This window comes from Dasypus novemcinctus, chromosome 5, assembly GCF_030445035.2.
Source record: "Dasypus novemcinctus isolate mDasNov1 chromosome 5, mDasNov1.1.hap2, whole genome shotgun sequence".
Classification (NCBI taxonomy): Eukaryota; Metazoa; Chordata; class Mammalia; order Cingulata; family Dasypodidae; genus Dasypus; species Dasypus novemcinctus.
In genome coordinates, this window is record NC_080677.1 from 98,625,404 (window position 1) to 98,649,487 (window position 24,084).

General features: G+C 38.7%; 1 protein-coding gene across 13 annotated transcripts in view; it reads left to right on the forward strand.

Annotated features, from left to right (window-relative positions):
* CPED1 (cadherin like and PC-esterase domain containing 1) overlaps positions 1–24,084 on the forward strand; it is a 290,477-nt gene that overhangs the window by 228,326 nt on the left and 38,067 nt on the right. For all 13 annotated transcript variants that reach the window (XM_058297272.2, XM_058297280.1, XM_058297277.2 and 10 more), the window contains one exon: positions 19,118–19,235. In XM_058297272.2, coding sequence (XP_058153255.1) covers positions 19,118–19,235 — 118 coding nt within the window. The remainder of the gene's footprint in view (positions 1–19,117; positions 19,236–24,084) is intronic.

Consider the following 24,084-nt stretch of genomic DNA (forward strand, 5'->3'; position numbering starts at 1 on the left):
AAAAGTTGCAAAATATGGTAGAGTTCCCAAATACTCATCACCCAGTTTTTAGTGCTAAATAATTCATTTTAAACATGCATAAAAGATGGAATTGATAATGTTAAGTCATGTACTGTGATAGTTGTTTTCCAGGATAACATATTTCCTATATCACTTGGGTGCATATATTTACCCAGAATTGATGATGAATGCAAGCTTCTACTCCTGGACCTGTGCAATGTGCATGTAACCAGGTCAGGAGGCCATTCTATCTACCTCTCTATACCTTGTTTTCAGCCTCATTCAGATGCCATCTATTTATGGTTATGTCCGGTGAGCTCAGCTAGTGAGAATATATTATTAAAAAGTTAGTGTTTCATCTTCCATGCTTTTGGCTCTGTTCCATGCTTCAGTTGTACTTCATAATTTCTGCCCATCCATTCATTCATTTAATATTTAATAAGCATCTTCCATATGTCAGGCCCAATGAGATTATGAATAGTTTAGCAAATATATATCACTGCTACTTGAAAAATAAACTCCATGCCCATGATCAGTATAATTTTACTTTTGTAAAATCAAAACCTTGTTCAAATGTAAAGAAAGTTAGGGCCAAAGACCAGGGAAACCATAGGCTGTATCTTGGAACACCATCACAGATACATATGATTTGACTATAAATATTTTTCACTAAGGTGAACTTTGGTTAATGACCTAACAAGTGACTGGAGCAGAGAATAACATTTAATATATAAATCGAGATTTAATTTACTGTCATATCATTATTTATGTGATATAATATTTTGTTTGAAGTAAATCCCAATACTTTTAGTGAAATTTAAAACAAAGGTAAAATTCAAGGATTATTGCAAAATCCAAGCTTATTTTAATTTACTCATAGACTCCGTGAGTATTTAAAAAGGATACATCTTACATATTTTTAAAATTATAAACATTTAGCTCTATAAGTATTAAATGGAAAATTTGACTAAAAGATAACTACTAATAATAATGTTACTACTACTAAAAACAACAACACATATAGAAATTACTGTGGGCCAGGCATCATTCTAAGGACTTTACATATATCATCTAATCTTCACAACAACCCTGTAAGTTAGATGCCCTTCTTAGCCCAGTTTTACAAATGAGGAAATGGAGGCACAGAGAGGATAGGTAACTTCCCAAGACTACACAGCTAGAAGTGGCATAGCCTGGGTTCAGCCTTGGGTCACCTAGCTCCAGAATCCATGAACTTGTACGCTAATCCACTATGTTCTGTTAAATCGGTTATGGGATAAGCTGCTGTAACAAAGAGTCCTAAAGTACAACAATTTAAATAAGATAAAATTGTTTTCCTTCCTCATATGACAGTCCAGGGAAAAGTAATTTATGGCTAGCTGATCAGTTCTGCCATCTTTTACACATGGCTTTCATCTCTGGCCCAAGGCATCTGAACCCCTTGTTACCATGTCCCAGTCATCAGGAAGGGAGAAAAGGGGAGTGAAGAGCAAGCAACTTCATTTTTAAGGAGGTAAGCAGAAGTTTTACTTCTGCTAATATCCACTGTTCAATACTTGGTCACATGGTTACCCCATCGGCAAAGGAAGTAGGGAAATATAATCTCTAATTGGGTACCATGTGTCCAGCTAAAATTCCAGGAGTTTTAAAAAGAAAAGATCTAGTGGAGAGATGATTAGCAGGGTTTGCCACAGCCTGTACCGCTGGCTTTGGCCACCTACCTAACCAAGAGGACTCTTAAACTCTATAGAATTCTTGCCCTCCCCAAGGGAAACCATTCCAGTTGATGTACTGGTTTCAAATGTTTTTCCTTATGGTCCAGTGACCTACAGACAAAAAGACTTGCTATCTGCCACTCACACTCCATACTCACCTTAAAGAATAACCTCCAAGAAACCACCCATTCAGGAAAAAAGGGCAAAGACATGGAGGTCAGTGGTCCACAGTAATTATCAAATTCGTTTGGGCAAGATTTACAAAGACTCCCTGCACTAATATAGAATTAAACTCTTTGATATCCAGCTAGTTACCTCTGGTATTCTCTCTGGAGTAATTCTTTGGAACGGTGTCTTTTCTGGAAGGTTATTTTTTCTCATTATCATCTTGAAGTGGTTGTTTGAGAGTATGCCCTCATTGGGGCTGCACAGCTTTTGCATCCTACTTTCTACCCGAGCAAGTTTAGGACCTGGGTTTGCTTTAGGAATGAAGCCATCAAAGGTTTTTTGCAAGCCAGGCTTGTGGTTTGTTTGGAAATATAATTCCTTCAAAAACTTAGTGGACATCTATTCCTCTTGTGTCCAGTCAGATCCATCTGAATATGCTAATATACATTAACTAGTTCTAAAGCCTTCGTTTAAGAGAGACATGCCTTGGAAAGATGTATGATATTTATATGCCTCAATATCTCTATTACCAGTTCCTAAAGGCATCATCGGCTGTCTAATCATATTAAGGCATTAAATGTACTTTGGCATATGCTTCAGCCCACTAGTGAGTCAGCTTACAGTTTTTGAGATAGTCATTAAACTTTTTAGACAGTTTGATATAATAACCATTGGTACATGCTTTGTGAAAGACTGATAGGACATAAGACAGCTGTCTAGAGTCCTTAACAGCTAATGCAGTAATTACTGTGCCATCTCACATACGATTATAGGCCTCAGTGACTCATACCACCTCACAGAGGTTATGGAAGAAATCAGTGGACTGTTGTGATTTGAGGTAAAATAAAACTTGTTTGTAAAAGTTTAAGGCTCCTTCAAGCTTAAAAATCTCATAAATCTAAGGATCATTGTATGTACATACATGTGTATGCTTACATGACTCTTTTTTTTTTTTGTAGCACTTACCAAGACTGGTTTAGACAGGAAATGCCTACATGGTACTCAACACTGGTATAATTATATGTTAAATTAAAATTTTCAACCCTGTTAGTACCATTCAGGCAGAAGATTCTCTTCCAAAGCTACATTGTACAGGATGACAAGTTCATATTCTTTACTGGGGAATATTTATAAGTAGGACAGCCCATGCAAAATACTTACAATAGCAGTTATGTTCAGGAAGAGTGATCAATATCTCCTGGGCAGATTTTCTTGCAACTTGATATATGTCAGTATTTATCTTTGGTGTCACCATTATTGGTAAGTACACATCAATTAATTAAAAATAGTCTTTTAAAATTTATCTGTATCCTGCTGTATATTTTCAATCACCTCTATTCCCTCCTCAGCCTACAAAGAATAGATTTACTTCTTTGGACTGTGGAATAAGCTTTTATTGTTGTTGTTATTATTCTGTCAATTCCCAAACTGATACAGATTCTTCAGAGTGTGAGAGAAATCAAAGTAGTACATTCATTTCTAACCCCACACTTTTTTGTTCACAAATCAAACAAGGCTGAACTTTTTCAGATATTGAAATATATAAATTCATTATTTCTTTTCCTTTGCATTCACATCTATCCTTCTGGATTCCATCTGGAAGCAAACCCAGAAGTGCTGAAAGACCACAAGAAAGGCTGCTTTCCTTGGGGTTTCTAGCTCACCGGAAGAGGAAAGTATTAGTCATTTCACAGGCCCCCTCTCACTGATGTTTCCAGTCCAAATTTTACGAAGCCCAGAGACCCATATGCGCTTCTAAACTAAGAATACATGGTGCCTTTCAGAATGAACCCAGTAAACAGAATCACTCTGGCCCCATCCTGGCTAATTTGGAGGCCATCTGGGTTGAGAAAAAGTAAACTTTGGGTTAATTCAGTGATTTGGAATGCATAAGAAATATAAAGAAGGATTCCAGATATTGATGTTATATTAATAAATTTGAGTACAACTAATTCATCTGCTTATAATTTGTTTCAATTTCCCTTTTTCCTGGGTTGCATCAGGAACTAACTAAAATTCTTTGATAGTATAATTTATGGTCACTCCTCAGCTGATATTTGTTTAGGGAAGAAATGCACACGATTGCATCACATTGTATGCTGGCTCATGACGCCATGGCTTCTAATGCCTTATAAAAGCAATACTGTGAACTCCAAACATAAATAAGTCAAGCAAAAGCTGTGCGCACTATTCTGTTACCCAATATCAAGCTCCATTATTTTATTTTTAAGATTTCTCTCCCCACGTCGCTGTTTGCACTGTCAGTTCTCTGTGTCCATTCGTTGTATGCTGTGTCTGCTCATCTTCTCTCTTTTTTTTTTTAAGGATTTATTTATTTTCCCCCCTTCCCCTCCTCCCCCCTGCTGTTTTTGCTGTCTGTGTTGTCTTCTCTTCTCATTTCTCCTCTAGTATTCACCAGGATTCAATTCTGGCATCCTCTGATAGGGAGAGACTTTCCATGTTAATTGCACCATCTCAGTTCCTGGTTTCTGCTGCGCTTCACCTTGACTCTCCCCTTGTCTCTCTTTTGATGGTCGTCATCTTGCTGCATGACTCACTTGTGTGGGCACTGGCTCACCACATGGACACTCATGTGGCACTGGCCCACTGTGCAGGCATGCTTTCTCTTCTTCTTTTTCACCAGGAGGCCCCAGGGTCAAACCTGGGTCCTCCCATATGGTAGGCAGAAGCTCTAGCACTTGAACCACATCCACGTCCCTCACCTTCTCTTTACAAGGCTTCTCTTTAGGAACCGAACCCAAAACCTCCCATGTGGGAGAGAGGCGCTCAATTGCTTGGCACATCTCCACTTCCTGCTTTTGTTGTATCTCTCATTGTGTTTCCTGTGTCTCTTCATTGCATCATCTTGTTGCATCGGCGAGCTATGCCAGCCCATTGTGCCAGCCCCTCGGGTCAGCTTGCTGTCTTGCTCATCTTCTCTAGAAGGCGTTGGGAACCAAACCTGGGACCTCCCATGTGGTAGGCAAGTGCCCAAATGCTTGAATCACATTTGCTTCCCTCCATTATTTTTTAAAATAATTAACATTGAAAGCTTATTTATAAACTCTTACTAGAACACAATAACAGTAAGCATTGAAACATCCATTTTTAAAGCAATGTTTTCAGATAGCCCTTCTAAACAGAGTGAGATGACTTAGCTCCATATTTTCTTTAAATTCAAAGGAAAGCATATATAAGTATATCTTGCTCGCTGTAAATATTTTAAATAGAACAAACTGTAAATAAAGGTCAAAATGTCTTATTCTTCAATAAAGATATTTAATGTTGTACTGTTCTTTAAAAGGACAGCTACTTAATAAAATATTTTGCAAGTTAGAATGACCCAGCGATGAAAATTATGATTCCAAATTAATTTTACTGACTTCTACCCACTTCTCATCTTGGTCTCCATACACTATTGCCTCTGAATTTTTTTTTTAAAGATTTATTTTATTTATTTCTCTCTCCTCTGCCCCACTGCTCTCTGTGTCCATTTGCTGTGTGTTCTTCTATGTCCGCTTTCATTCTTGTCATGCGGCACCGGGAAAAACTGTGTCACTTTTTTGGTCGCATCATCTTGCTGTATCAGCTTTCTGTGTGTGCATTGCCACTCCTGGGCAGGCTGCAATTTTTGTGAGTGGGGCAGTTCTCCTTGCAGGGCATACTCCTTGCAGGGCACCCCTACATGGGGGACACCTCTGCATGGCATGGTACTCTTTGCACATGGCAGCACTGCTCATGGGCCAGTTTACCACATGGGTTAGGAGGCCCTGGGTATTAAACTCTGGACCCTCCATATGGTAAGCGGACTCTCTATCAATTGAGCCACAACTGCTTCCCTGCCTCTGAATTTGAATGTTCATGTTTTCACTCAACTCCAAAATTATTCAGATGTTCATCCTTCTACCTGGAACACTCAGTTGACTCCTTTTTTGTTGTTTCCTCTGATAGACTGTGTGAACACAGGGCAGTGATGAATGGCTTTGTAGTAGATGGTAATTTTTCTTCTCTGATTTTCTATGTAGTCCCAAACACATTCATCTTTTAAAATATTATTTTCTTTATTTTCTTTTGTATTTTTAAAAAGGTAAAAAAAATTCATACTAATGGCAAAATACTCAAAGCAAAGTAAAAATAAAAGTTCATTTTCCCCTCCCCATCTTTGGCCTACCATTCTTAATCTAAGAGATCCATTGGTCGGAGTTTCTTATATATCATTCCAAAAATTATCTGGGCTTAGTCAAGCATGTATAATAATTTCTGACTCTTTCTTTTACTTAAATAAGATCATGGTACACCTAAGGTCCTGTGACTTGTTGCTCTTAATAATTTTTCCATATCTACACTCTGCATCTTTGTCTAAGAATTAAATAATACTCCATTTTATGAATATACCATAATTTATTAAATTTATTAGTTCTCTTTTTTATTTACTATATTATTCTATTTATGTAAAGTAACTATATCTCTTTTGACCAACACTTGAGTGGTGTTGCAATTCCTCTGATTATAAGTGCTTCAGTAAATGTCTTGAACATATATCTTTGTGTACATATATGTATCTGTAGGATAAAGTGTTAGCAGTGTAATTACTGGATTATAGACTTATGCATTTATTTTGAGAGAAATTTACAAATAGTCTCCATAGAGGACATAAATCTCTTTTAACATGAAGTTATATGCTTTCCTCTCTTTCTTGTTGAAAAGCATTCAGTTTTAGGATTGAGGTGGTATGTAAAGGTTAATTTCAGATAGAATATGCTGTAATCATTTATTCCTAATTTATAACACAACTATGTAGTCTATAAATGTTCACAGTTCCTGTCCCTAATGCTGTGAATCACAATAAAGCTACTACTTATGGCTGACTACAATACGAGGAAAGCAGTTAGATTTAAAAACAATGTGAAGACAAAGTAATTCCCTTTGAAATAAGATGCAGGTCTGTTCAAGGAACCCTTTGGACATTTCTCAAAAAAGAAAACCACCAACATAAAACTCTTGAGCTAAACTAGATCAGATAGGAATTATCTAGACTATGCTTATTTTGTAGAGAAGCCAAAAATTTAGAGCCACAATTATATCTGAGACCCTGCCGCAGGCCCCCATAGCCACATTCAGGGATCTGAGTCTGACTACATAGGTCATGTTTACCTGTGTTCTCAGTCTTCTTTCTCTCTTGGAGAAAGCTGGGCCTCATCCCCTAATCCATCTCCTTCTCTTCCTTATCCTGTTCTTTGACAATCTTTGCAATTGGGAACCATGTATAGAATGCCCATCACATGCCCAGGATTATGCTAAATTCTGGCAAACCAAGATAATCACATAACATTCTAATCAGGGCTTACACTGTGGATTGATTTAAGCAAAACCCAGCCTAGGTATGCCTATATTTGAAAGTCATAAAGCAATTCAAGTTGACTTTCAGGAACCAGATTTTAGCTAGGGTTGGGGTGGAGGTGGAGCAGAGGTGATGGAGAAGTTATTGGACCTTTCACAGAAAACTTGAAATCAGACCATAAAAACAATGATTTGCTCTGCCTTTAGGATGTTAGCACTGTGTATTAAGATGAGGCGTGTGGAGCTTTGAAGTGAGACAGGCCTGCATTTATATCCTACCACTTAGTAACTTAGTATCTCTGTTTTCTTATCTCTAAAATGATGGCAGTAGTTTTGTGAGAAAAAAAAAAAAAGAGAATGTGCATAAATAATTCAATATGATGCCTGACATGTAGTCAATGCTAAAAAAGGTATAGCTGTTTCAATTATGATTATGGTTATCAGTGTTCCCTAGTTTTACCCTTCAGAAGCTTGACAAAACTATACTGGATTTCTCTCAGAATGGAAGACTGGTTGTACTCCTGCTAGCAACTGTTAGTCATCCTGAAATTCAGAGATTGCAGTGCACTTATAACAGAGTAGGTACTCAATTCATATTTGTCAAATTAATTAAGATTTTTTCCAGTGTCCTCCATCTTCTTAAACATGATATTTTTAAAGGATACAAAATGGATATTTTGTGTGAGAAACAAGTTCATATATTAAATACATAAATGGTCATATTTAAATATCTCCTAGAGGCCAGCTCTGTTTATGATATGACTTTTTCCATTTTAAGCATCTTCAATGTTAGTTCAATGCTACCTAGCATGTGTGATCCTGCTTCTTCTAAAGATTCCTCTTAAAGGTAAATTTAAGAAATCACTCTTCTTGTCAAAAATTTTTTTAAAAGTTTCAAAGTCAAAATCACAATTGAGGTACCATGACACATCTGAGGGGAGATGTCTGAGAAACACATGGACAGGTGGCTGGTCTGCGTAAGCATGGTCTAGGCAGGAAGAGAGTGTGGGAGTCATCCTCATGGAAGTGGTGATTATGCCATGAAAGTGGATGATAACTGCCAGCAACAAAGGAATCGAGTTAAGGACAAAAATCTAGGGAAAGCCAACTTCTAAGGGGTAACAGAAGAAAAATCTTCAAAGGAGTTAGTGTTTGGCAATAAAGTGTCAACAAACCAAAGAGGGGAGAATTTCCAGAAGTGAAAGGGAATGAGATGAAAAATAGAAGTGAAGCATACAAAATTTCACACCTGGAAGAAAGTCATTTGACAAAAAAAGTAAGAAAAGGCAGACGAAATTTATCCTGAAACAATTAGATTTTTAGGTAGGTGGAAAGAAATTGAGGAAATTACTGACTTATAACCTCTATTTTCCTTACAAATTAGGAGTCAAGGTAATGAAATGAGACTGATGGAGTGATGAAGTAGGGAGTAATGAAAAGGTAAAAATAAGTAAGAGTATTGTCAAAAGATTAGTATAGCCAATAAATAATTATATCTGGGTTACTTAGAAATGGAGACACTATAGACATAAATTGAAAGAGAGTGAGGGATCTGGGAATCTCTCGGTGAATGAAGAACAACTATAATGGGCCAGGAAGTTTACAAAAAGAATTTTTTTTTACTTTTTATTTTGAAATATTTTCTTACTTGATAGCTACAAAATTCATATAAATCACATACAGAGAACTCCATTATATCCCAACCTCCCCACATACCCAGATCCACCAATTTCAACATTTTGCCACATTTGCCATATCATTCTATTTATCTATCTATCCATCTATCTATCTATCCATCTATCTATCTATCTATCTATCTATCTATCTATCTATCTATCTATCTATCTATCTGTCTGTCTAATCATTTTCTGAACACGAGTATAGGTTGTATACATTGTGCTCCTTGAACAGTTAATATTGCCATGTATATTTCCTAAGTACAAGGATTTTTCACTTACGTAGCTACCTTAAGTGAAGTTATCGAATTCAGGAAATTTAACATTGACATAAAGCTTCCAATCTATATTCCAATTTTTTGCACATCCCAATAATATCCTTTTGAGCATTTTCTTCCCATTTCAACCACTTCCAAGCATACCATTCAATGGAATTAATCAAATTCACAATATTGCAGTATCCTCACCATCGTCCATAACTAATACTTTCCTATCTCCCCAAACAGAAACCCTACATTGATAGCATTAACTCCCCATTCACCCTGTCCCTGCACCTTGCAGTCTATGTGATAATTTCTGTCTCTATGACCTTGCATATTCCCTGATATTTTTCTTGTAGTTATTTAAAATTTAACATTCTAAATCTATAACAATCTCTTTTGCTTTGATATCAACTTAACTTCAATAGTATATACAAACTGTGTTCCTATATCCCTCCATCCCCCCACCTTTATGTAATCTTTCAACAAATTACATGCTTATTCATTGAGTCCAAAACCACTGACTTATCATTACATATTATATATTTTACTTATCTTACTGTAGGAAATAAAAAGTAGAATTACAAATAAAAAATACAATAGCACTGGCATTTATATTTATCCATGCCATTACTCACTGAATATCTTTATTTCTTCATGCATTTTTATCTATTGTCTATTGTCCTACTCTTTCAGCCTGCAGAACTCCCTTTAGCATCTCTTGTAGGGCTGGTCTTGTGGTGATGAACTCTCTCAGCTTTTGTTTTATCTGGAAATGTTTTAGCCCCTCCCTCATTTTTGAAAGGCAGTTTTGTCTGATACAGAATTTTTTGCTTTTCACACTTCAAATATGTCATCCCACTACCTTCTTGCTTCCATGGTTCCTGATGAGAAACAGGCATATAATCTAATTGAGGCTGCCTTGTTCATGGAACATTGCTTCTCTCTTGCTGCTTTCAGAATTCTTTCTGAAATTCTGGTATTATACATTTGATTATACCATGTCACAGTGTGGATCTATTTCAGTTTATCCTGTTGAATTTGTTGAGCATATTGGATGTGTATATTCATGGCTTTTGTTAAATTTGGGAAGTTTTCAGCCATTATTTCTTTGAATATTCTCCCTGCCCCGTTCTTTTTTTTTTTTTTACTGGGATTCCCACAATGCATATTTTGGTATAATGGATGGTGTCCCACAGGTTCCTCAGGCTTTGTTGCTTTTCTTCATCCTTTCTTCTTTCTGCTCCTCAGACTATATGATTTCAATTGTCTTACCTTCAAGTTCTCTGTTTCTTTCTTATGCCATCTCCGTTCTGCTGTTGAACCCCTATGTGTATTTTAAATTTCTATTACTGTGGTTTTCAGCTCTGTTTTCTTCCTTTTCATAATTTCCATCTCTCTAATTACATTCTCTTTGTGTTTGTCTATGGTTTTCCTGATTTTCTTTAATTCTTTGTCCATGTTTTCCTTTAGATATTTGAGCATATTTGGGATCATTTTTTAAAAGTCTTTGTCTGGTATGTCCCAGGTCTGGTCCTCCTCATTGATGGTTTCTAATGCTTTAATCTTCTTCTTTGCCTGTCCTATAACTTCCTGTTTCTTTGTATATTTTATTGCCTTTTGTTAAAACCTGATCATTTTAGCATTTTAATGTGTTTTCACTGGAATTTAGACTCTGAGGCATCTGTTCCTTAAGATTGTATCCATCTAATATTTCAGAGCTTTCCTTGATTGCCAGGAGCTATTAAGAAAACATAAAGAAAAAGGTAAAAACTACCTCTCCCAGCCTTTGCAGATTGACCTGTGCATGTGCTCTCTTTCAGAGTTTATCCCATATAATGGGTTTAGAGAATAAGCCCAGGTCAAAGTGAAGGGGCCTCTTGATCCTTTCCTTTAATGTGTCTTGTCTTGGGCATACATGTGCATGTGACCCTAGGAATTGCTCTGTTTACACAGTTCTGAATCTCCTCTCTTCCCTAGGTATCAGTTTCTTCATAGTCCTACACACTGCACTGTAAGTCCTACAGCCAGCAATCTCTTGCCCCAAGCAGCCATGGCTCAATGATCTCTCACAGTGTTCTACAGGAGAGTCCCACGAGCTGCCTTCTACATGCAGGGCAAGTTCTGGGACAGTGAGTTCCTCAAACCACCACCAGACAGATTGGGTCAGACATACGTGCCTTCATTATATGCATGAGGGTTACTCTGCAACCTCCAAAATAAGGACCAGTGATTTGCACTGGGAATGTGGGCCAGCTCCACACCCATCCTGTGAAAGATGGGGGTGGGGGGAAGGATGGGGGTTGTGATGCCGTGTGATCCTACCACTTCTAAGTAGTCTTTTTCTTGAGTCAGTGCTCACCCTGTTACTGCAGTCCTTTAATTGCTTTCTGGATTTTTGAGAAAGATGTTTTTGCCACTATTTGCTACTTGTTTAAAGCTTCTGTAGAATTCAAAGTCTTGACTATCTCACACCGCTATCTTGGGCCACACTCAAGAGTATTTATTACTTGGAGAAAATACTAGAATTTAAGACTTTAGAGTAGCACAACTCTGGACTGAAGAGTCCTGGAGTTTGTCAAATATTATTGGTGAATGAAGTGGAATGGGGCCACACGGATATTAAAATCTCTTATTTTGATGGGAAATGATCAGTTGGAAAGAATGATGGTGACCAAGATGCCGCATAGGTAAATATGGAAGCAGGATTAAAATATGGGTGCGAGACAGTAGCAAGGATGGAGCCAGGTAAAATGAGCCACAGAAAAGGTAATATTTTTTACATAAGAACAAAGGAACCCATTAAAAAAAAAAGAGAGTATCTACAACTGCAAACAAAACAGTTCCTTTCATCTGCCCCGTAAGATTTAAGTACCCTCTCAATCTGAAGCAGAGCAGTCATCACATCCTAAAATCCTCCAGATTGAGGAATGAACAAATATAAGTGGGGAGTGCAACTACAGACCAAAGTAGACTTATTCTTATTATAGTTATTAAAGAACTTGTAACATTGATATAAAGACAGTGGTTACCCGAGGTGCTGAGGGGAGGGGGAGGAAAGAGTAGGTGGAACATAGGGTATTTTCAGGCACTGAAATTGTTCTGCATGATATTGCAATGACAGATACAGGCCATTGTACGTTTTATCAAACCTATAAAACTGTATAGTGCGAAGTGTAAACCATAATGTAAACTATAGACCTTGGTTAATACAATGCTCGGTTAATACAAAGACCTTGGTTACTATTTGCTCATCAATTGTAATAAATGTGCCACACTAATGTAAGCTGTTATTAATAGGGGAAAATGTGTGTGGGGGGATAAATGAGAATCCTCTGTACTTTCAATGTAACTTTTCTGTAATCTAAAATTTCTCTAAAAGTAAAGTTTATTATATGAGAAAAAGAAGGGAGATAGAAGATACACATTTTGACTATGTCTGGAGAGGCAGAGGTACTTGAGAAGCAAACTCCCCTGTAGAAGGCTATGGAGGAAATTGTATTTTCCTGCAGGGCTGAGTTTCTGTAAAGGCAAGGAGATAAAGGGAGGATATTCTGCAGCCTTTGAGACTATGGATGAGTTTGCTTACCATAGGATGGGAATGTCACAGAACCAGTGAAATGATTTTAAGCAGAGAAATGTGGGGCATGCAGAATTAGAGGAGCTTATGAATGGACAATAGATATTGCATAGTCACTATTGAAGTATTGTGAATAACAGTAGCCCGAAGGAAGAAGAGCATATGAGTCTCTCTGGACAGAGGTGGGGCCACCGAGAGTATATTTTCAAAATTTAAGTGGACAGTTTTCATTATTCAAAGGAGGAAGGGGGGAAGCAGACTTGGCCCAGTGGATAGGGTGTCCGCCTACCACATGGGAGGTCTGCGGTTCAAACCCCAGGCCTCCTTGACCCGTGTGGAGCTGGCCAATGTGCAGTGCTGATGTGCAAGGAGTGCCGAGTCACGCAGGGATGTCTTCCGCGAAGGGGAGCCCCACACGCAAGGAGTGCACCCTGTAAGGAGAGCTGCCCAGTGTGAAAGAAAGTGCAGCCTGCCCAGGAATGGTGCCTCCCACACGGAGAGCTGACACAACAAGATGATGCAAGAAAAAGAAACATAGATTACTATACCATGGCATCCATATCCTAGCCTCTTTCCATCTCTTTGTGTATGGTTGCTTCATGGTTAAAAGTTGGCTCCTTCTTCTTCAGGCTCTTATCTGCATTCCAATCAGAAAGAAGAAACAGAGTGGCAAAGAGAAAGCATAGCACTTACATCAGGGAAGCAAGACTTTTCATAAATCCACAGCCAACTTCTACTTAAATTGCTTTGGCCAGAATGGTGTCACATGACTTCTGTGATTTACTAGGAAGACTCCAGCAAAATGAGTATTATATTGGGTATTACAGCACTTTAGAGATCACCCACTTCTCTCCCTACCCTTCACCATTTCATAACGAGAAAACTAGATTCAGTGAGTTATTAAACATCACACAGCCAGTTCATGACAGAGCTGGAACTAAAATTCACAAGTGCAGCTCCCATTTATCTATGTGTCCCACTATCCTCTTATTCTATAAAGTGTGCACAGAGTCCACCTAGCTATATTCATACCACCTGTTCCTATGCTAATTCCCTGAATTGTCTACCATTTTTCTCAGTGGACATAGTCTGCATTTAGCCATATGTTTTATTTCATTCAACTTTAAAGGTAATATTGTTTGGTTGCTGCTCAGAAAATAATTAACATCCATTCCTATGGGTTGCTCTGGCTTTCCAAAGGAGGAGAAACTTTTACAGAAACAGATAGATGAATTAGAAAGAAAAATTAACTGTTAATTAGAAATTCAAATCTAGCACAGAAAACAATAGGATATTCTTTGACCTAAACAACAGAGAGAAGGGGACAGATTTATTTATTTTTAAAGATTTGTTTTTATTTATTTAATTCCCCTCCCCTCCCCCGGTTGTCTGTTTTCTGTGTCTTTTTGCTGCGTCTTATTTCTTTGTCCGCTTCTGTTGTCGTCAGCGGCTTGGAAAGTGTGGGCGGTGCCATTCCTGGGCAGGCTGCTCCCTCCTTCGCGCTGGGCGGCTCTCCTTATGGGTGTACTCCTTGCGCGTGGGGCTCCCCTACGCGGGGGACACCCCTGTTTGGCACGGCACTCCTTGCGCGCATCAGCACTGCGCATGGGCCAGCTAAGGGGACAGATTTAGATTAACACATTACCTTTCTCACTCTTTGCTTCTGACAATTCTTAGCAATGTCAAGTTCATTCCTCTCCCATCTCAGAAGTACTGGAGTCATGGCTCATGGCTGTTTAGGTAGCACCAGACAGGATTGACTGTCCTAGAACAAGTACCCCATAGGGTTCAGGAACAGCACCTTGGCAGGTAACAAGTGAAACACAACAGCAACACGAAGTTCTAAGAACCAGGAGTGATAAACTCAATCTAGTCACCAGTTGATACTTTTAAATTTTGATTGTTCTGTTTATTATAATCATAAGCTCGTGTTTGGAATCCTTGGGCATAATAATTCCAGAAGTGAAAAAATTGAACATTCAGAAATATTATCATGCTCTATTTTAGGTCCTTTGTTTCAGTCACATTGAAATCAGAGCAAAAATGATCCTGTGTTATTACAGTAAATTTGTTCTAAACTGCACCTAAAAGAATTAGGATAAAGGAAGCATAGATTTCAGCTCAAGATCAGGAAGAAACTTCTGACAGTGTGCCAGACTGTAGTCCCTTGGGGTCAGGGACTTGCCCTTTTAGCCTGGCACTTCCAGGAATTAAATTAGTATCTTTTCATTTCAACAAGATACCCAACAATGCTGAAGCTTTCCTTATGAATTAACAGTTCTTCCTGTGAGTAGGAGATAATCAGAGATGCCATCTCAAGAAAAGTTTCTATGATTTGATCATTTAAATATATAGTCAGCAATATTTGTTTTCTAAACATGAATTTCTTTTCTATTTTTACCTAATACGTAAAATAAATCCTTTCCCCACCCTTCTTGGATTTCTCATTCCCCAATTTTTCAAATCCTTCAGTTCATACTCTCTTTCCCAGAGAGGCTGCCTATGACTAACTTACCTAAAATAGCCCACAGGCTCCCCAGAGGACAAGCCATCAGCATACATGCAAAAGGACCTTTTTCTCATTGGTTCGTACATGTCAGTCACATGCTGGGGTTCAAGAGAATAGACCAGCTGGGATTTTGTCAGCTATGGTCTGGACTCTGTTTCTATTGCCCTATGAAAAAATACTAGAACAAAAACATATTCCCACACTCCATAGAGACCCTCCAAGCAAAGAATAATTTTCAGGCAAAGGTTTATCTAAGTCCACACTTTTAAATATGTTTCAGCATTATTTGCATAGGTGTAGATATTTTTATATTAATAAATTGAACACAGCCTCCCAAGTGAAGTAACTGAATTTAGGTTAATTTACAGCAATCAAAATTATGGGCAGATAAATACTTTGCTTCTTAAAAAGTGATATTCAGTGCAGTATCTCCTAAAACAAAACCTGTGCCAAAGATAAACTGAAGTCTCTTGTGAAAGTGGAAATTGTAATACTATTTTCTTTTTAAATCCACGGATCTCTCTTGCACTTTTTTTTTAAGATTTATTTTTTATTTCTCTCCCCTTCCCGGCCCCCCCCCCCAGTTGTCTGCTCTCTGTGTCCATTTGCTGTGTGTTCTTCTGTGTCCACCTGTATTCTTGTCAGCGGCACCCGGAATCTGTATTTCTTTTTGTTGCATCATCTTGCTGCATCAGCTCTCCATGTGTGCGGCTCCACTCCTGGGCAGGCTGCACTTTTTTCGCGCTGGGCGGCTCTCCTTACGGGGCGCACTCCTTGCGCGTGGGGCTCCCCTATGCAGGGACACCCCTGCATGGCACGGCACTCCTTGCACGCATCAGCACTGCACATGGGCCAGCTCCTCACACGGGTCAGGAGGCCCTGGGTTTGACCTTGGACTTCCCATGTGGAAGGCAGACACCCTATCCGTTGGTCCAAATCCACTTCCCTGTAATACTATTTTAAGTTAGTATTCAACTTCATAAGTAATATAAAAATAACATTCTTCCTACATAAAAAATAAAGCATTATAGATGGATCTGAAGTCCCTTGACATCTATTACCTTTGGAACAAGTTGCTACAGGGCATTGTGGGAACACAGGCTCAGGCACAACAGAAACTTTCAGCAAATGACCGCTTTATTACTTACACAACACAAAGGTCCAAAAGAGCAGGGGAAGAAAAGTCCATAACGGCCAGTTTCCCTGGGTGGTTGAAACTGCGGACAGTGGGGTTGGTGGATGGCAGCTCTGCATGCCTCACTTCATAGAAGAGAGACTAATCTGTGGTGCCCAAGGGTGGGGTCCTTATACTACCCAGGAGGGGGCCCTGCCACTGAGAGTGCCTGCCCCTGTAAGCAGCCAGGCTACCTGTTCTCAATTTCCAGGTTTAAGGTCTGGTCAGGTCTTTTCACTAGACCTAGCATCATCCCTAGCTACAAAATGGAAACAGATGGAAACAGATGTACACAATAGAAAGGGGGGGGGAGAGGGTATGAGAGATGGCCCTGAGCACGTCTGTACTTCCTCAGCACTACCAATCCAAAACATGTTCTAGAAGCAACTACCATCATCTAGACTTCCTTTTGTTCTTTTGACAGAGGCATAGCTGTTCCCACAGAATCAGTACATAGGTTGCTCTTGGTTTGGTGAACACAAATGCATGTGTTAATTGTCCATATGACTTGTAACCATTTTTTTCTTGTTTGATTGTCTTGGAAATCTCTCTGTGTTAGTGCATTTATATCTGTTCCTATCCATGGTCCTTATGTATATTCATGAGAGTTCCTCTAGTGCAGGCGTTCTTAACTTTTTTGTTCCACGGACTGCATTGCCAGTCAGGTGAAAGCCTCGGACCCCTTACTAAGTCCACACTTGTATATTCTATATATTATGTATTATTTAATATATATACTATATATTATATATTACTTAATAAATATATCACATATGTACCAACCCATCCCCACAAGAATAATGTATTTTTACATTTCAGTTCAAGTGTACGGACCCCTTGTTCTGAACCCCTGCTGTAAAATAGATCCTGAGAAGTCTAACTTCAGAAACTCTGGGGTCTGTACACTTTTAATTTTAGAGTAAAATGCCTTCCAAAGTAGCTGAACCAATTCCCATTCCCATTAACAATGTATAATGGTAATTGTTTCCCATCACCCTCCCTAACATTTGAAATAAACATATTTTTTGCAGTCTGAAGGATGAATAATGACATTTTTTCTAGCATTGAAAAAACAGGGTCCAACCTCCACCAAAGATAAATAGAAGTATAAATATTAATAAATGTCATATAGAAATACACGTAAACTAGCAATATTAAAAAATGTTTATTCAGAGTAAATCTAATCACTCCTTTATTATAAACTTTGTGCTATTTTAATTGCTTTATTATAATGAGCATTTTAATACAAATTATATTGCAAATCTGTATTCAAGACCCTAATATCCAGTTTCATTCCTGAAATAAAAAATGAAAACATGTATATTGGCTCAAAATATCAAAAATCCCCATATCATCCCTCATTTTGTTTTTTAATATTCTGGAACAATTTGCAAAAGAGTTGGTAGTTAGGATATATGAGAATGTGAGGAAAGATGATTAGAAATTGCTGATTAGAAGCAGAGTTACAGAGCAAAGAGGGAAAGCCACCATTTCTCTCTTACTTAGAATTTCTGGTGTTAAAGAGATAATAAAATCTAATCTTTGATTCATCCAACACATATTTATTGAGTGCCTGCTATGTGGTAGGCACTGGGTATGTGATATGAGTGAAACAATTATCTGCTTCATGGAGCTTTTAGTTTAGTTTTACAGAAAAGATACAGATGAAGAACAAACTAACAAATAATTACCAAATGGTAAGAAAGTGAGGAAAACAAATTGGGTCCTGACATGGTCATAAACGGGGTACATAACTGTGGTAAAGTTTCAGGGAAACCTTGCAAGCATCTAAAGCATAAAAAGATGTTCTTAATGTAAATTAGGGGGGAAGAATTACCGACATTGATTACGGTATTTTTACATGCTCTGAATTATGAAGACAGAACCCAGTGAGAAGGGCAGCAGTGGGGCCAGGGGTAGTAGGATAGAAGGACACAGGCCAGGTACAGCTGCAGATAGCTTTGTAGAATAAGATGAGAGCTGAGAGTGGTCCTACTTGCTGGGCTCAGCTCAGTGGGTAAGGGGAGAGGAGAAGAGGTGAGAGAGGTTTTAGAGGCCCAAGAAATTGCTGTTTTCCCCTGTACAAGCCAGACCATGGAAAGCATTGTTTACCACAGAACCTGCCTCTATAATGATAGTCATTGCAGTGAGATGTTACCTACCTTTATAAATAGCATGTGAACATGTTTTGTATAAAATATATGTATTTGATTCCAATTCCAGCACATTGCTTCTTCCATAAATGCTGACTTTTGAAATGACATTCTTTTGTTAAATTAACATTCTCCCCAAATGTTTTTCATTTCCTTTCTTACATTAATTGTCTTTTCTACTTGTTATATTGTCCTCCATTGTAGTATGTTTAGTTTTTAATGAATCAACACTCAGGTATATTTTTAAATTAAAACTTGCACCCACTTCTTTAAAAAATGGCTGATCAACGAAAGGAATATCAATGTTAAAATAAAGATTAAATTGTCATTAGAAAGTATATTAACCCCGTGATTCATGTAGCTACTTAAAGCACAAATAATTATTGATAAGTGAACACAATGAGAAAGGTAAATAAAAATTGCTCTCTTTATCCTTAAGGGTTATTGAGCAGAAAATCTTGTATATCATATTTTCAAAGATTTTATTACTATTGGTTAGGTTAATTACTATAAATTCTAATTTTTATCATTTTTTTATGCAGGATTGTGGTTTGTTGATTCACCCAGAAGAAACCTGTGGATTACAGCCTATTTCCTCTGACTATATTGAAGCCATTACACAGCCTGAAGTGAAGATTTGTCCATCTGGGGACATAAAAGGTTACTATCACATTGGCTCTCACTTCTCAAAAAAAAACAAATCCTTAGTATAGATAAGAATATGCTTCTCTAAACTACTCTTGTACAAAAAAATAAAAGTAATACACTATTTTTTCATCGTAAGTAGGAACCACAGTTCCTAATGAACATAAGTGCCTTGTTTCAATACGTAAGATATTTTTATTAACCAGATGCTATTCTCTTCACCCTCCATGTCTTTCCCCAGTCAATCCATATTCATCCTACAGATCTCAGCTCAAAAGTCATTTCTGCTAGAGAGCCTTCCTTGATTCTCCAACCACTTTCCTCATATATTTTCATAGCAGTCTTACTTTTCTTCCACAGCAATTACCACAATGATTTAAATAATTAATTAACGTATGTGTTTAGTTGAAAAATGTCATTCTTCCCAGAAAGTCAGCTTTGTGAGGGTGGTGACGCTGTCTGTTTTGATCACACTGTATTAATTCACATAGCACCGTAGTTTATACCTAATATCTGTTGGCCTTACAATTCAACAACCTGCAAAGGATTCAAGTTCAGTTTTAAATAATTGTGGCACATTTTTTAAAATCTTTGGGAATGAAAACTAATGGAGCCTACATATTGAGCATGAATAGAGGCAGGACAATTGTGATGTCCAATTCAAATTATAGTGTTAAAACGCTGTCTAAGCCTTCAGCAGCCCTGGAATGACATGCATCTTTGGTGCCACTGTCCTCATTTCCTGCTCCTCTCCTTTTCCAGAAGTCTTCTTTCTGTGGAAGCTAGTGGGACCAAGCCAACCCGAGGCAGTTAGAGGAGCCACAAAAAGCTCCTGTGAGCTTCCCGGTTATCACTCCGTTCCCTTGACCCCAGGTCTCCCTTCATCCAAAAAGTCTGAGAAAATACTCAAGATTTCTTTCTTCCCTCAACATGAACTTCACACCACAGCTTGCATGGGAAATGAGTTTCGCAAATGGGCAGGACAAATTGCAATTTGGCACGCACCGTCAACAAACGTGGGCATATCCTCATTTGTGAACATGTGTTCTAAATAATAAATTACGGTCTGTATAAGGAGGGATTTGCCCATTATGGCATGTCAGGTGACATGATTTGCAATTTGCTGCTAAATGAGATAGACACTCTTAGGTACAAAGGAGACACCAATGTGTCCGGTTAAATATTTTCATCAGATGAAAATTTATGATGATCATAAAACAATTTAATTCTACTTCCCCTACAGAATCAAGTCAAAAGTTCATCACCACAAAGTTCAAGGTACATTACTGGAATTCCTTAAAGAACGGAAGCTTCTGTCCGTTACGTTTGTAGTAACTTACGTCAGGCCCTGTTAGGAAACTGTTTTTGTGCCTGATTCTTCCTGGAGAAACTGTCATAGCACCAGGGATTCTGGTGCTTGAGTAGTTAGACCCTTTTGAGAAGCCCCTTTAACTCCCAAATCAAGTCCAAGCTCGTTAACCTCCACAGCCAGACCTGTCTTACCTCTCCCTCCTCCTCCCAGCCTCTCTGCCTCACTTTATGCCAGTAATGCTGGTTCAGGACTCCAGGCTTTTGTCTATGGCTGTTTTCTATTACTAAAAATCTTTCCATCTTTGCTTAATTTCTCCTATTGTTGAATCTTCCTTTCTGGGAATCCATTTCCCATCACTCCATGCCCAGTTTTGCTTCCTCTCTGTGTTCCCGGAGCATCCTGGGCACATCTTCACAATAGCACTTACCACATTATGTTTGAAGCGCTTATTTACATATTTCTCTCTTTTTCTGATCTGTGGCCTACAAACTAGAATGATGAGCCCCAGGAAGGGGGCATGGGTAGTGGCATAGGAAAATTAATAGAAGTAAAGTCTGGATATATTAAGACCTATGTATATTTATATTTTCATCCAACATTGTGATTTTTTAATGCTTTATAATAATTTATAAATATACATACATTACAGTGTATGTGTGTTGATATGTCAGGAGTGCGTGAAAAATAAGTTTTTACTTGATGACTGTACTAGAATTAATGTTTCTCCAGAGCAGGGGTCGTCCCTTGTTCATCTAATATATGAATGTCTAATATGTGCCCAAGAAATGGTTACTGAACTAAAACCAATATCCAAATCCTCTGCCTTTCCACAGGAATCTGTGAGCAGCCAGGGCGCAATCAACCAGGGTCAATTGCTCCACCCATGAAGTTCTGAGGTCCTCTGGGCCTAAAGAATCAAAGAAAATGAGAGAAGTGAGGGACAGCACTTTGAAGCAGTGTGTTTTTGCTGCTGGAAATTATTTCCTTGATGGCAGGACTCCCTCCTTTTGAAAGAGAAGCTGTTATGGTAGATAACATTGGAAAGAAATTTATTTAGGAGCTTTAGGTTTGGCTTATATGGCCACACACAGAAATTAGTTTGAAAGTCTTATTTCAATAGCATATTACAAAGTTATTTGAGAGAATTGGATCCAATTTTTCACCTTGCCAATGTAGTAATCTTGACTATTAAATATCACCTCATTAGCAGGAACATATTTATGCCCCAACATACTGCCATTCTAATAGAAAGAACATTAACAATCTTATGTTTAAACATAGTCTCTGTCAACACATGAACCCGCTGAATAAATTCAGCTTTTAAAAATAAAGATAAGTTCATTATAACAACTAATTTGTGGGTCTTCCTATTGGTGCTACCAAAGAAACTATTGGACCATATTTCAGTTGATGATTTTGTGCTGACCTAGCCTATCTTAATAAAATCAAAGATTTAGAGGCCTCAGTCTCTCAGCAATCTCAGTTCAATCCTGTCATTAATAGCATGACCCCACTTCTGTTGCTTAACTCTGTACCTCAGCTTGCCTCAACTGTAATACAAGAGGGTGGATAGGACTAGCTCTAAGGCCCCACCTATCTCCATTCCCTAAGATTCTATACAGCCGCTGCATACAAAACTCAGTGAAGCTCTACTGTTAGGTCTTCTTAAAGAATTCATCAACAAAGGTTTTTAGACTGTTTCCAAATCAAATGGTATTAAAGGAGCCAAAGCAAATGTGGAAGAAGTTGTCACTGATTATAACAAAGATCCACAAATTGGGTGGCTTAAAACCATAGAAAGTGATTCTATATTATGATGACTTAACTATTCTGAAGGCTAGAATTCCCAGATTAAGGTGTTAGTGGGACCATGCTCTCTCTGAAGGCCCTAGGAGCAGATCCTTCCTTGTCTCTTTCTAGCTTCTGGTGTTACCTCCAATCCTTGGCATTCTTGGTTGGTGGCAGCATTACTATACTCTCTGCCTCTGTCTACACACGGCTGTCTAAACTCTGTGCCTATGTGTTTGTTTCTCTTCTTTTAAGGACACTTTCATATTAAAGTGGGACTTATCCTAATTCATATCATAACTTGGTTACATCTTCAAAGACCGTACTTCCAAAAAAAAGATCACATTCACGGTATTAGGGATTAGGACTTGAACATATCTTTTGGGGGCACACAGTTAACCCACAGCACAAACCATGTCTGCCAGGGCAAAACTAGAATTAGAAATCAAGATATAGGCTGAATGATAAAAACAGAAATCATGAAAGAGAAGTGGATGGAGTAACAAGTTCTTTTGAACACAGCCTTCATTTTGCCATTCAAAAACCAGCATCTCCAAAATTGTCTTTTTTTTTAAAGATTTATTTATTTATTTATTTTTCTCTCTCCCCTCCCTCCACCCCACCCTGCCCCCCACCCCGGTTGTCTGTTCTCTGTGTCTATTTGCTGCATCTTCTTCTTTGTCCGCTTCTGTTGTCAGCGGCACGGGAATCTGTGTTTCTTTTTGTTGCATCTTCTTGTTGTGTCAGCTCTCCGTGTGGGTGGTGCCATTCTTAGGCAGGCTACACTTTCTTTCGCGATGGGCGGCTCTCCTTACAGGGCACACTCCTTGTATGGGGGGCTCCCCTACACGGGGGATACCCCTGTGTGGCACAGCACTCCTTGCGCGCATCAGCACTGCACATGGGCCAGCTCCACAGGGGTCAAGGAGGCCCGGGGTTTGAACCACGGACCTCCCATGTGGTAGGCAGACGCCCTAACCACTGGGCCAAGTCCGCTTCCTGTCCAAAATTGTCTTTTATTAATACTACCATTCTCCACATCTGGAAACTTTGGAAACTTTGCATTTTGACCTATCTGATCTTCTTTTTCTCTCAAATATATGCTACCTATTATGGAGGTCTAATGATTCTCCAGTAGACACTGTCCTTAAAGCAGTACCCCTTCCACCTCTCCAAATCTTTTTTTTTTTTTTAAAGATTTATTTTTTATTTATTTAATTCCCCTTCCCTCCCCCGGTTGTCTGTTTTCTGTGTCTTTTTGCTGCGTCTTGTTTCTTTGTCCACTTCTGTTGTCATCAGCGGCACGGGAAGTGTGGACGGCGCCATTCCTCGGCAGGCTGCTCCCTCCTTTGCGCTGGGCGGCTCTCCTTATGGGTGCACTCCTTGCATGTGGGGCTCCCCTACGCGGGGGACACCCCTGTGTAGCACAGCACTCCTTGCGCGCATCAGCACTGCGCATGGGCCAGCTCCACACGGGTCAAGGAGGCCCGGGGCTTGAACCGCGGACCTCCCATGTGGTAGACGGACGCCCTAACTACTGGGCCAAAGTCCGTTTCCCATCTCCAAATCTTATCTATCCTGAAAGGCATGTTCAAATTTTATCTGCTCCATGGAAACTTCTGGAAAACTCTGGCTCTCTCTTTATTCTGAACTATCATGTTTTGTCTGGGGTAGGTGTGAGGGAGTAAAATATAGTGATCAACTGCTGGGTATCAGGTGCTATACATATTTTCCTTATAGAGAAGTAAATTTTATCATGAAAAG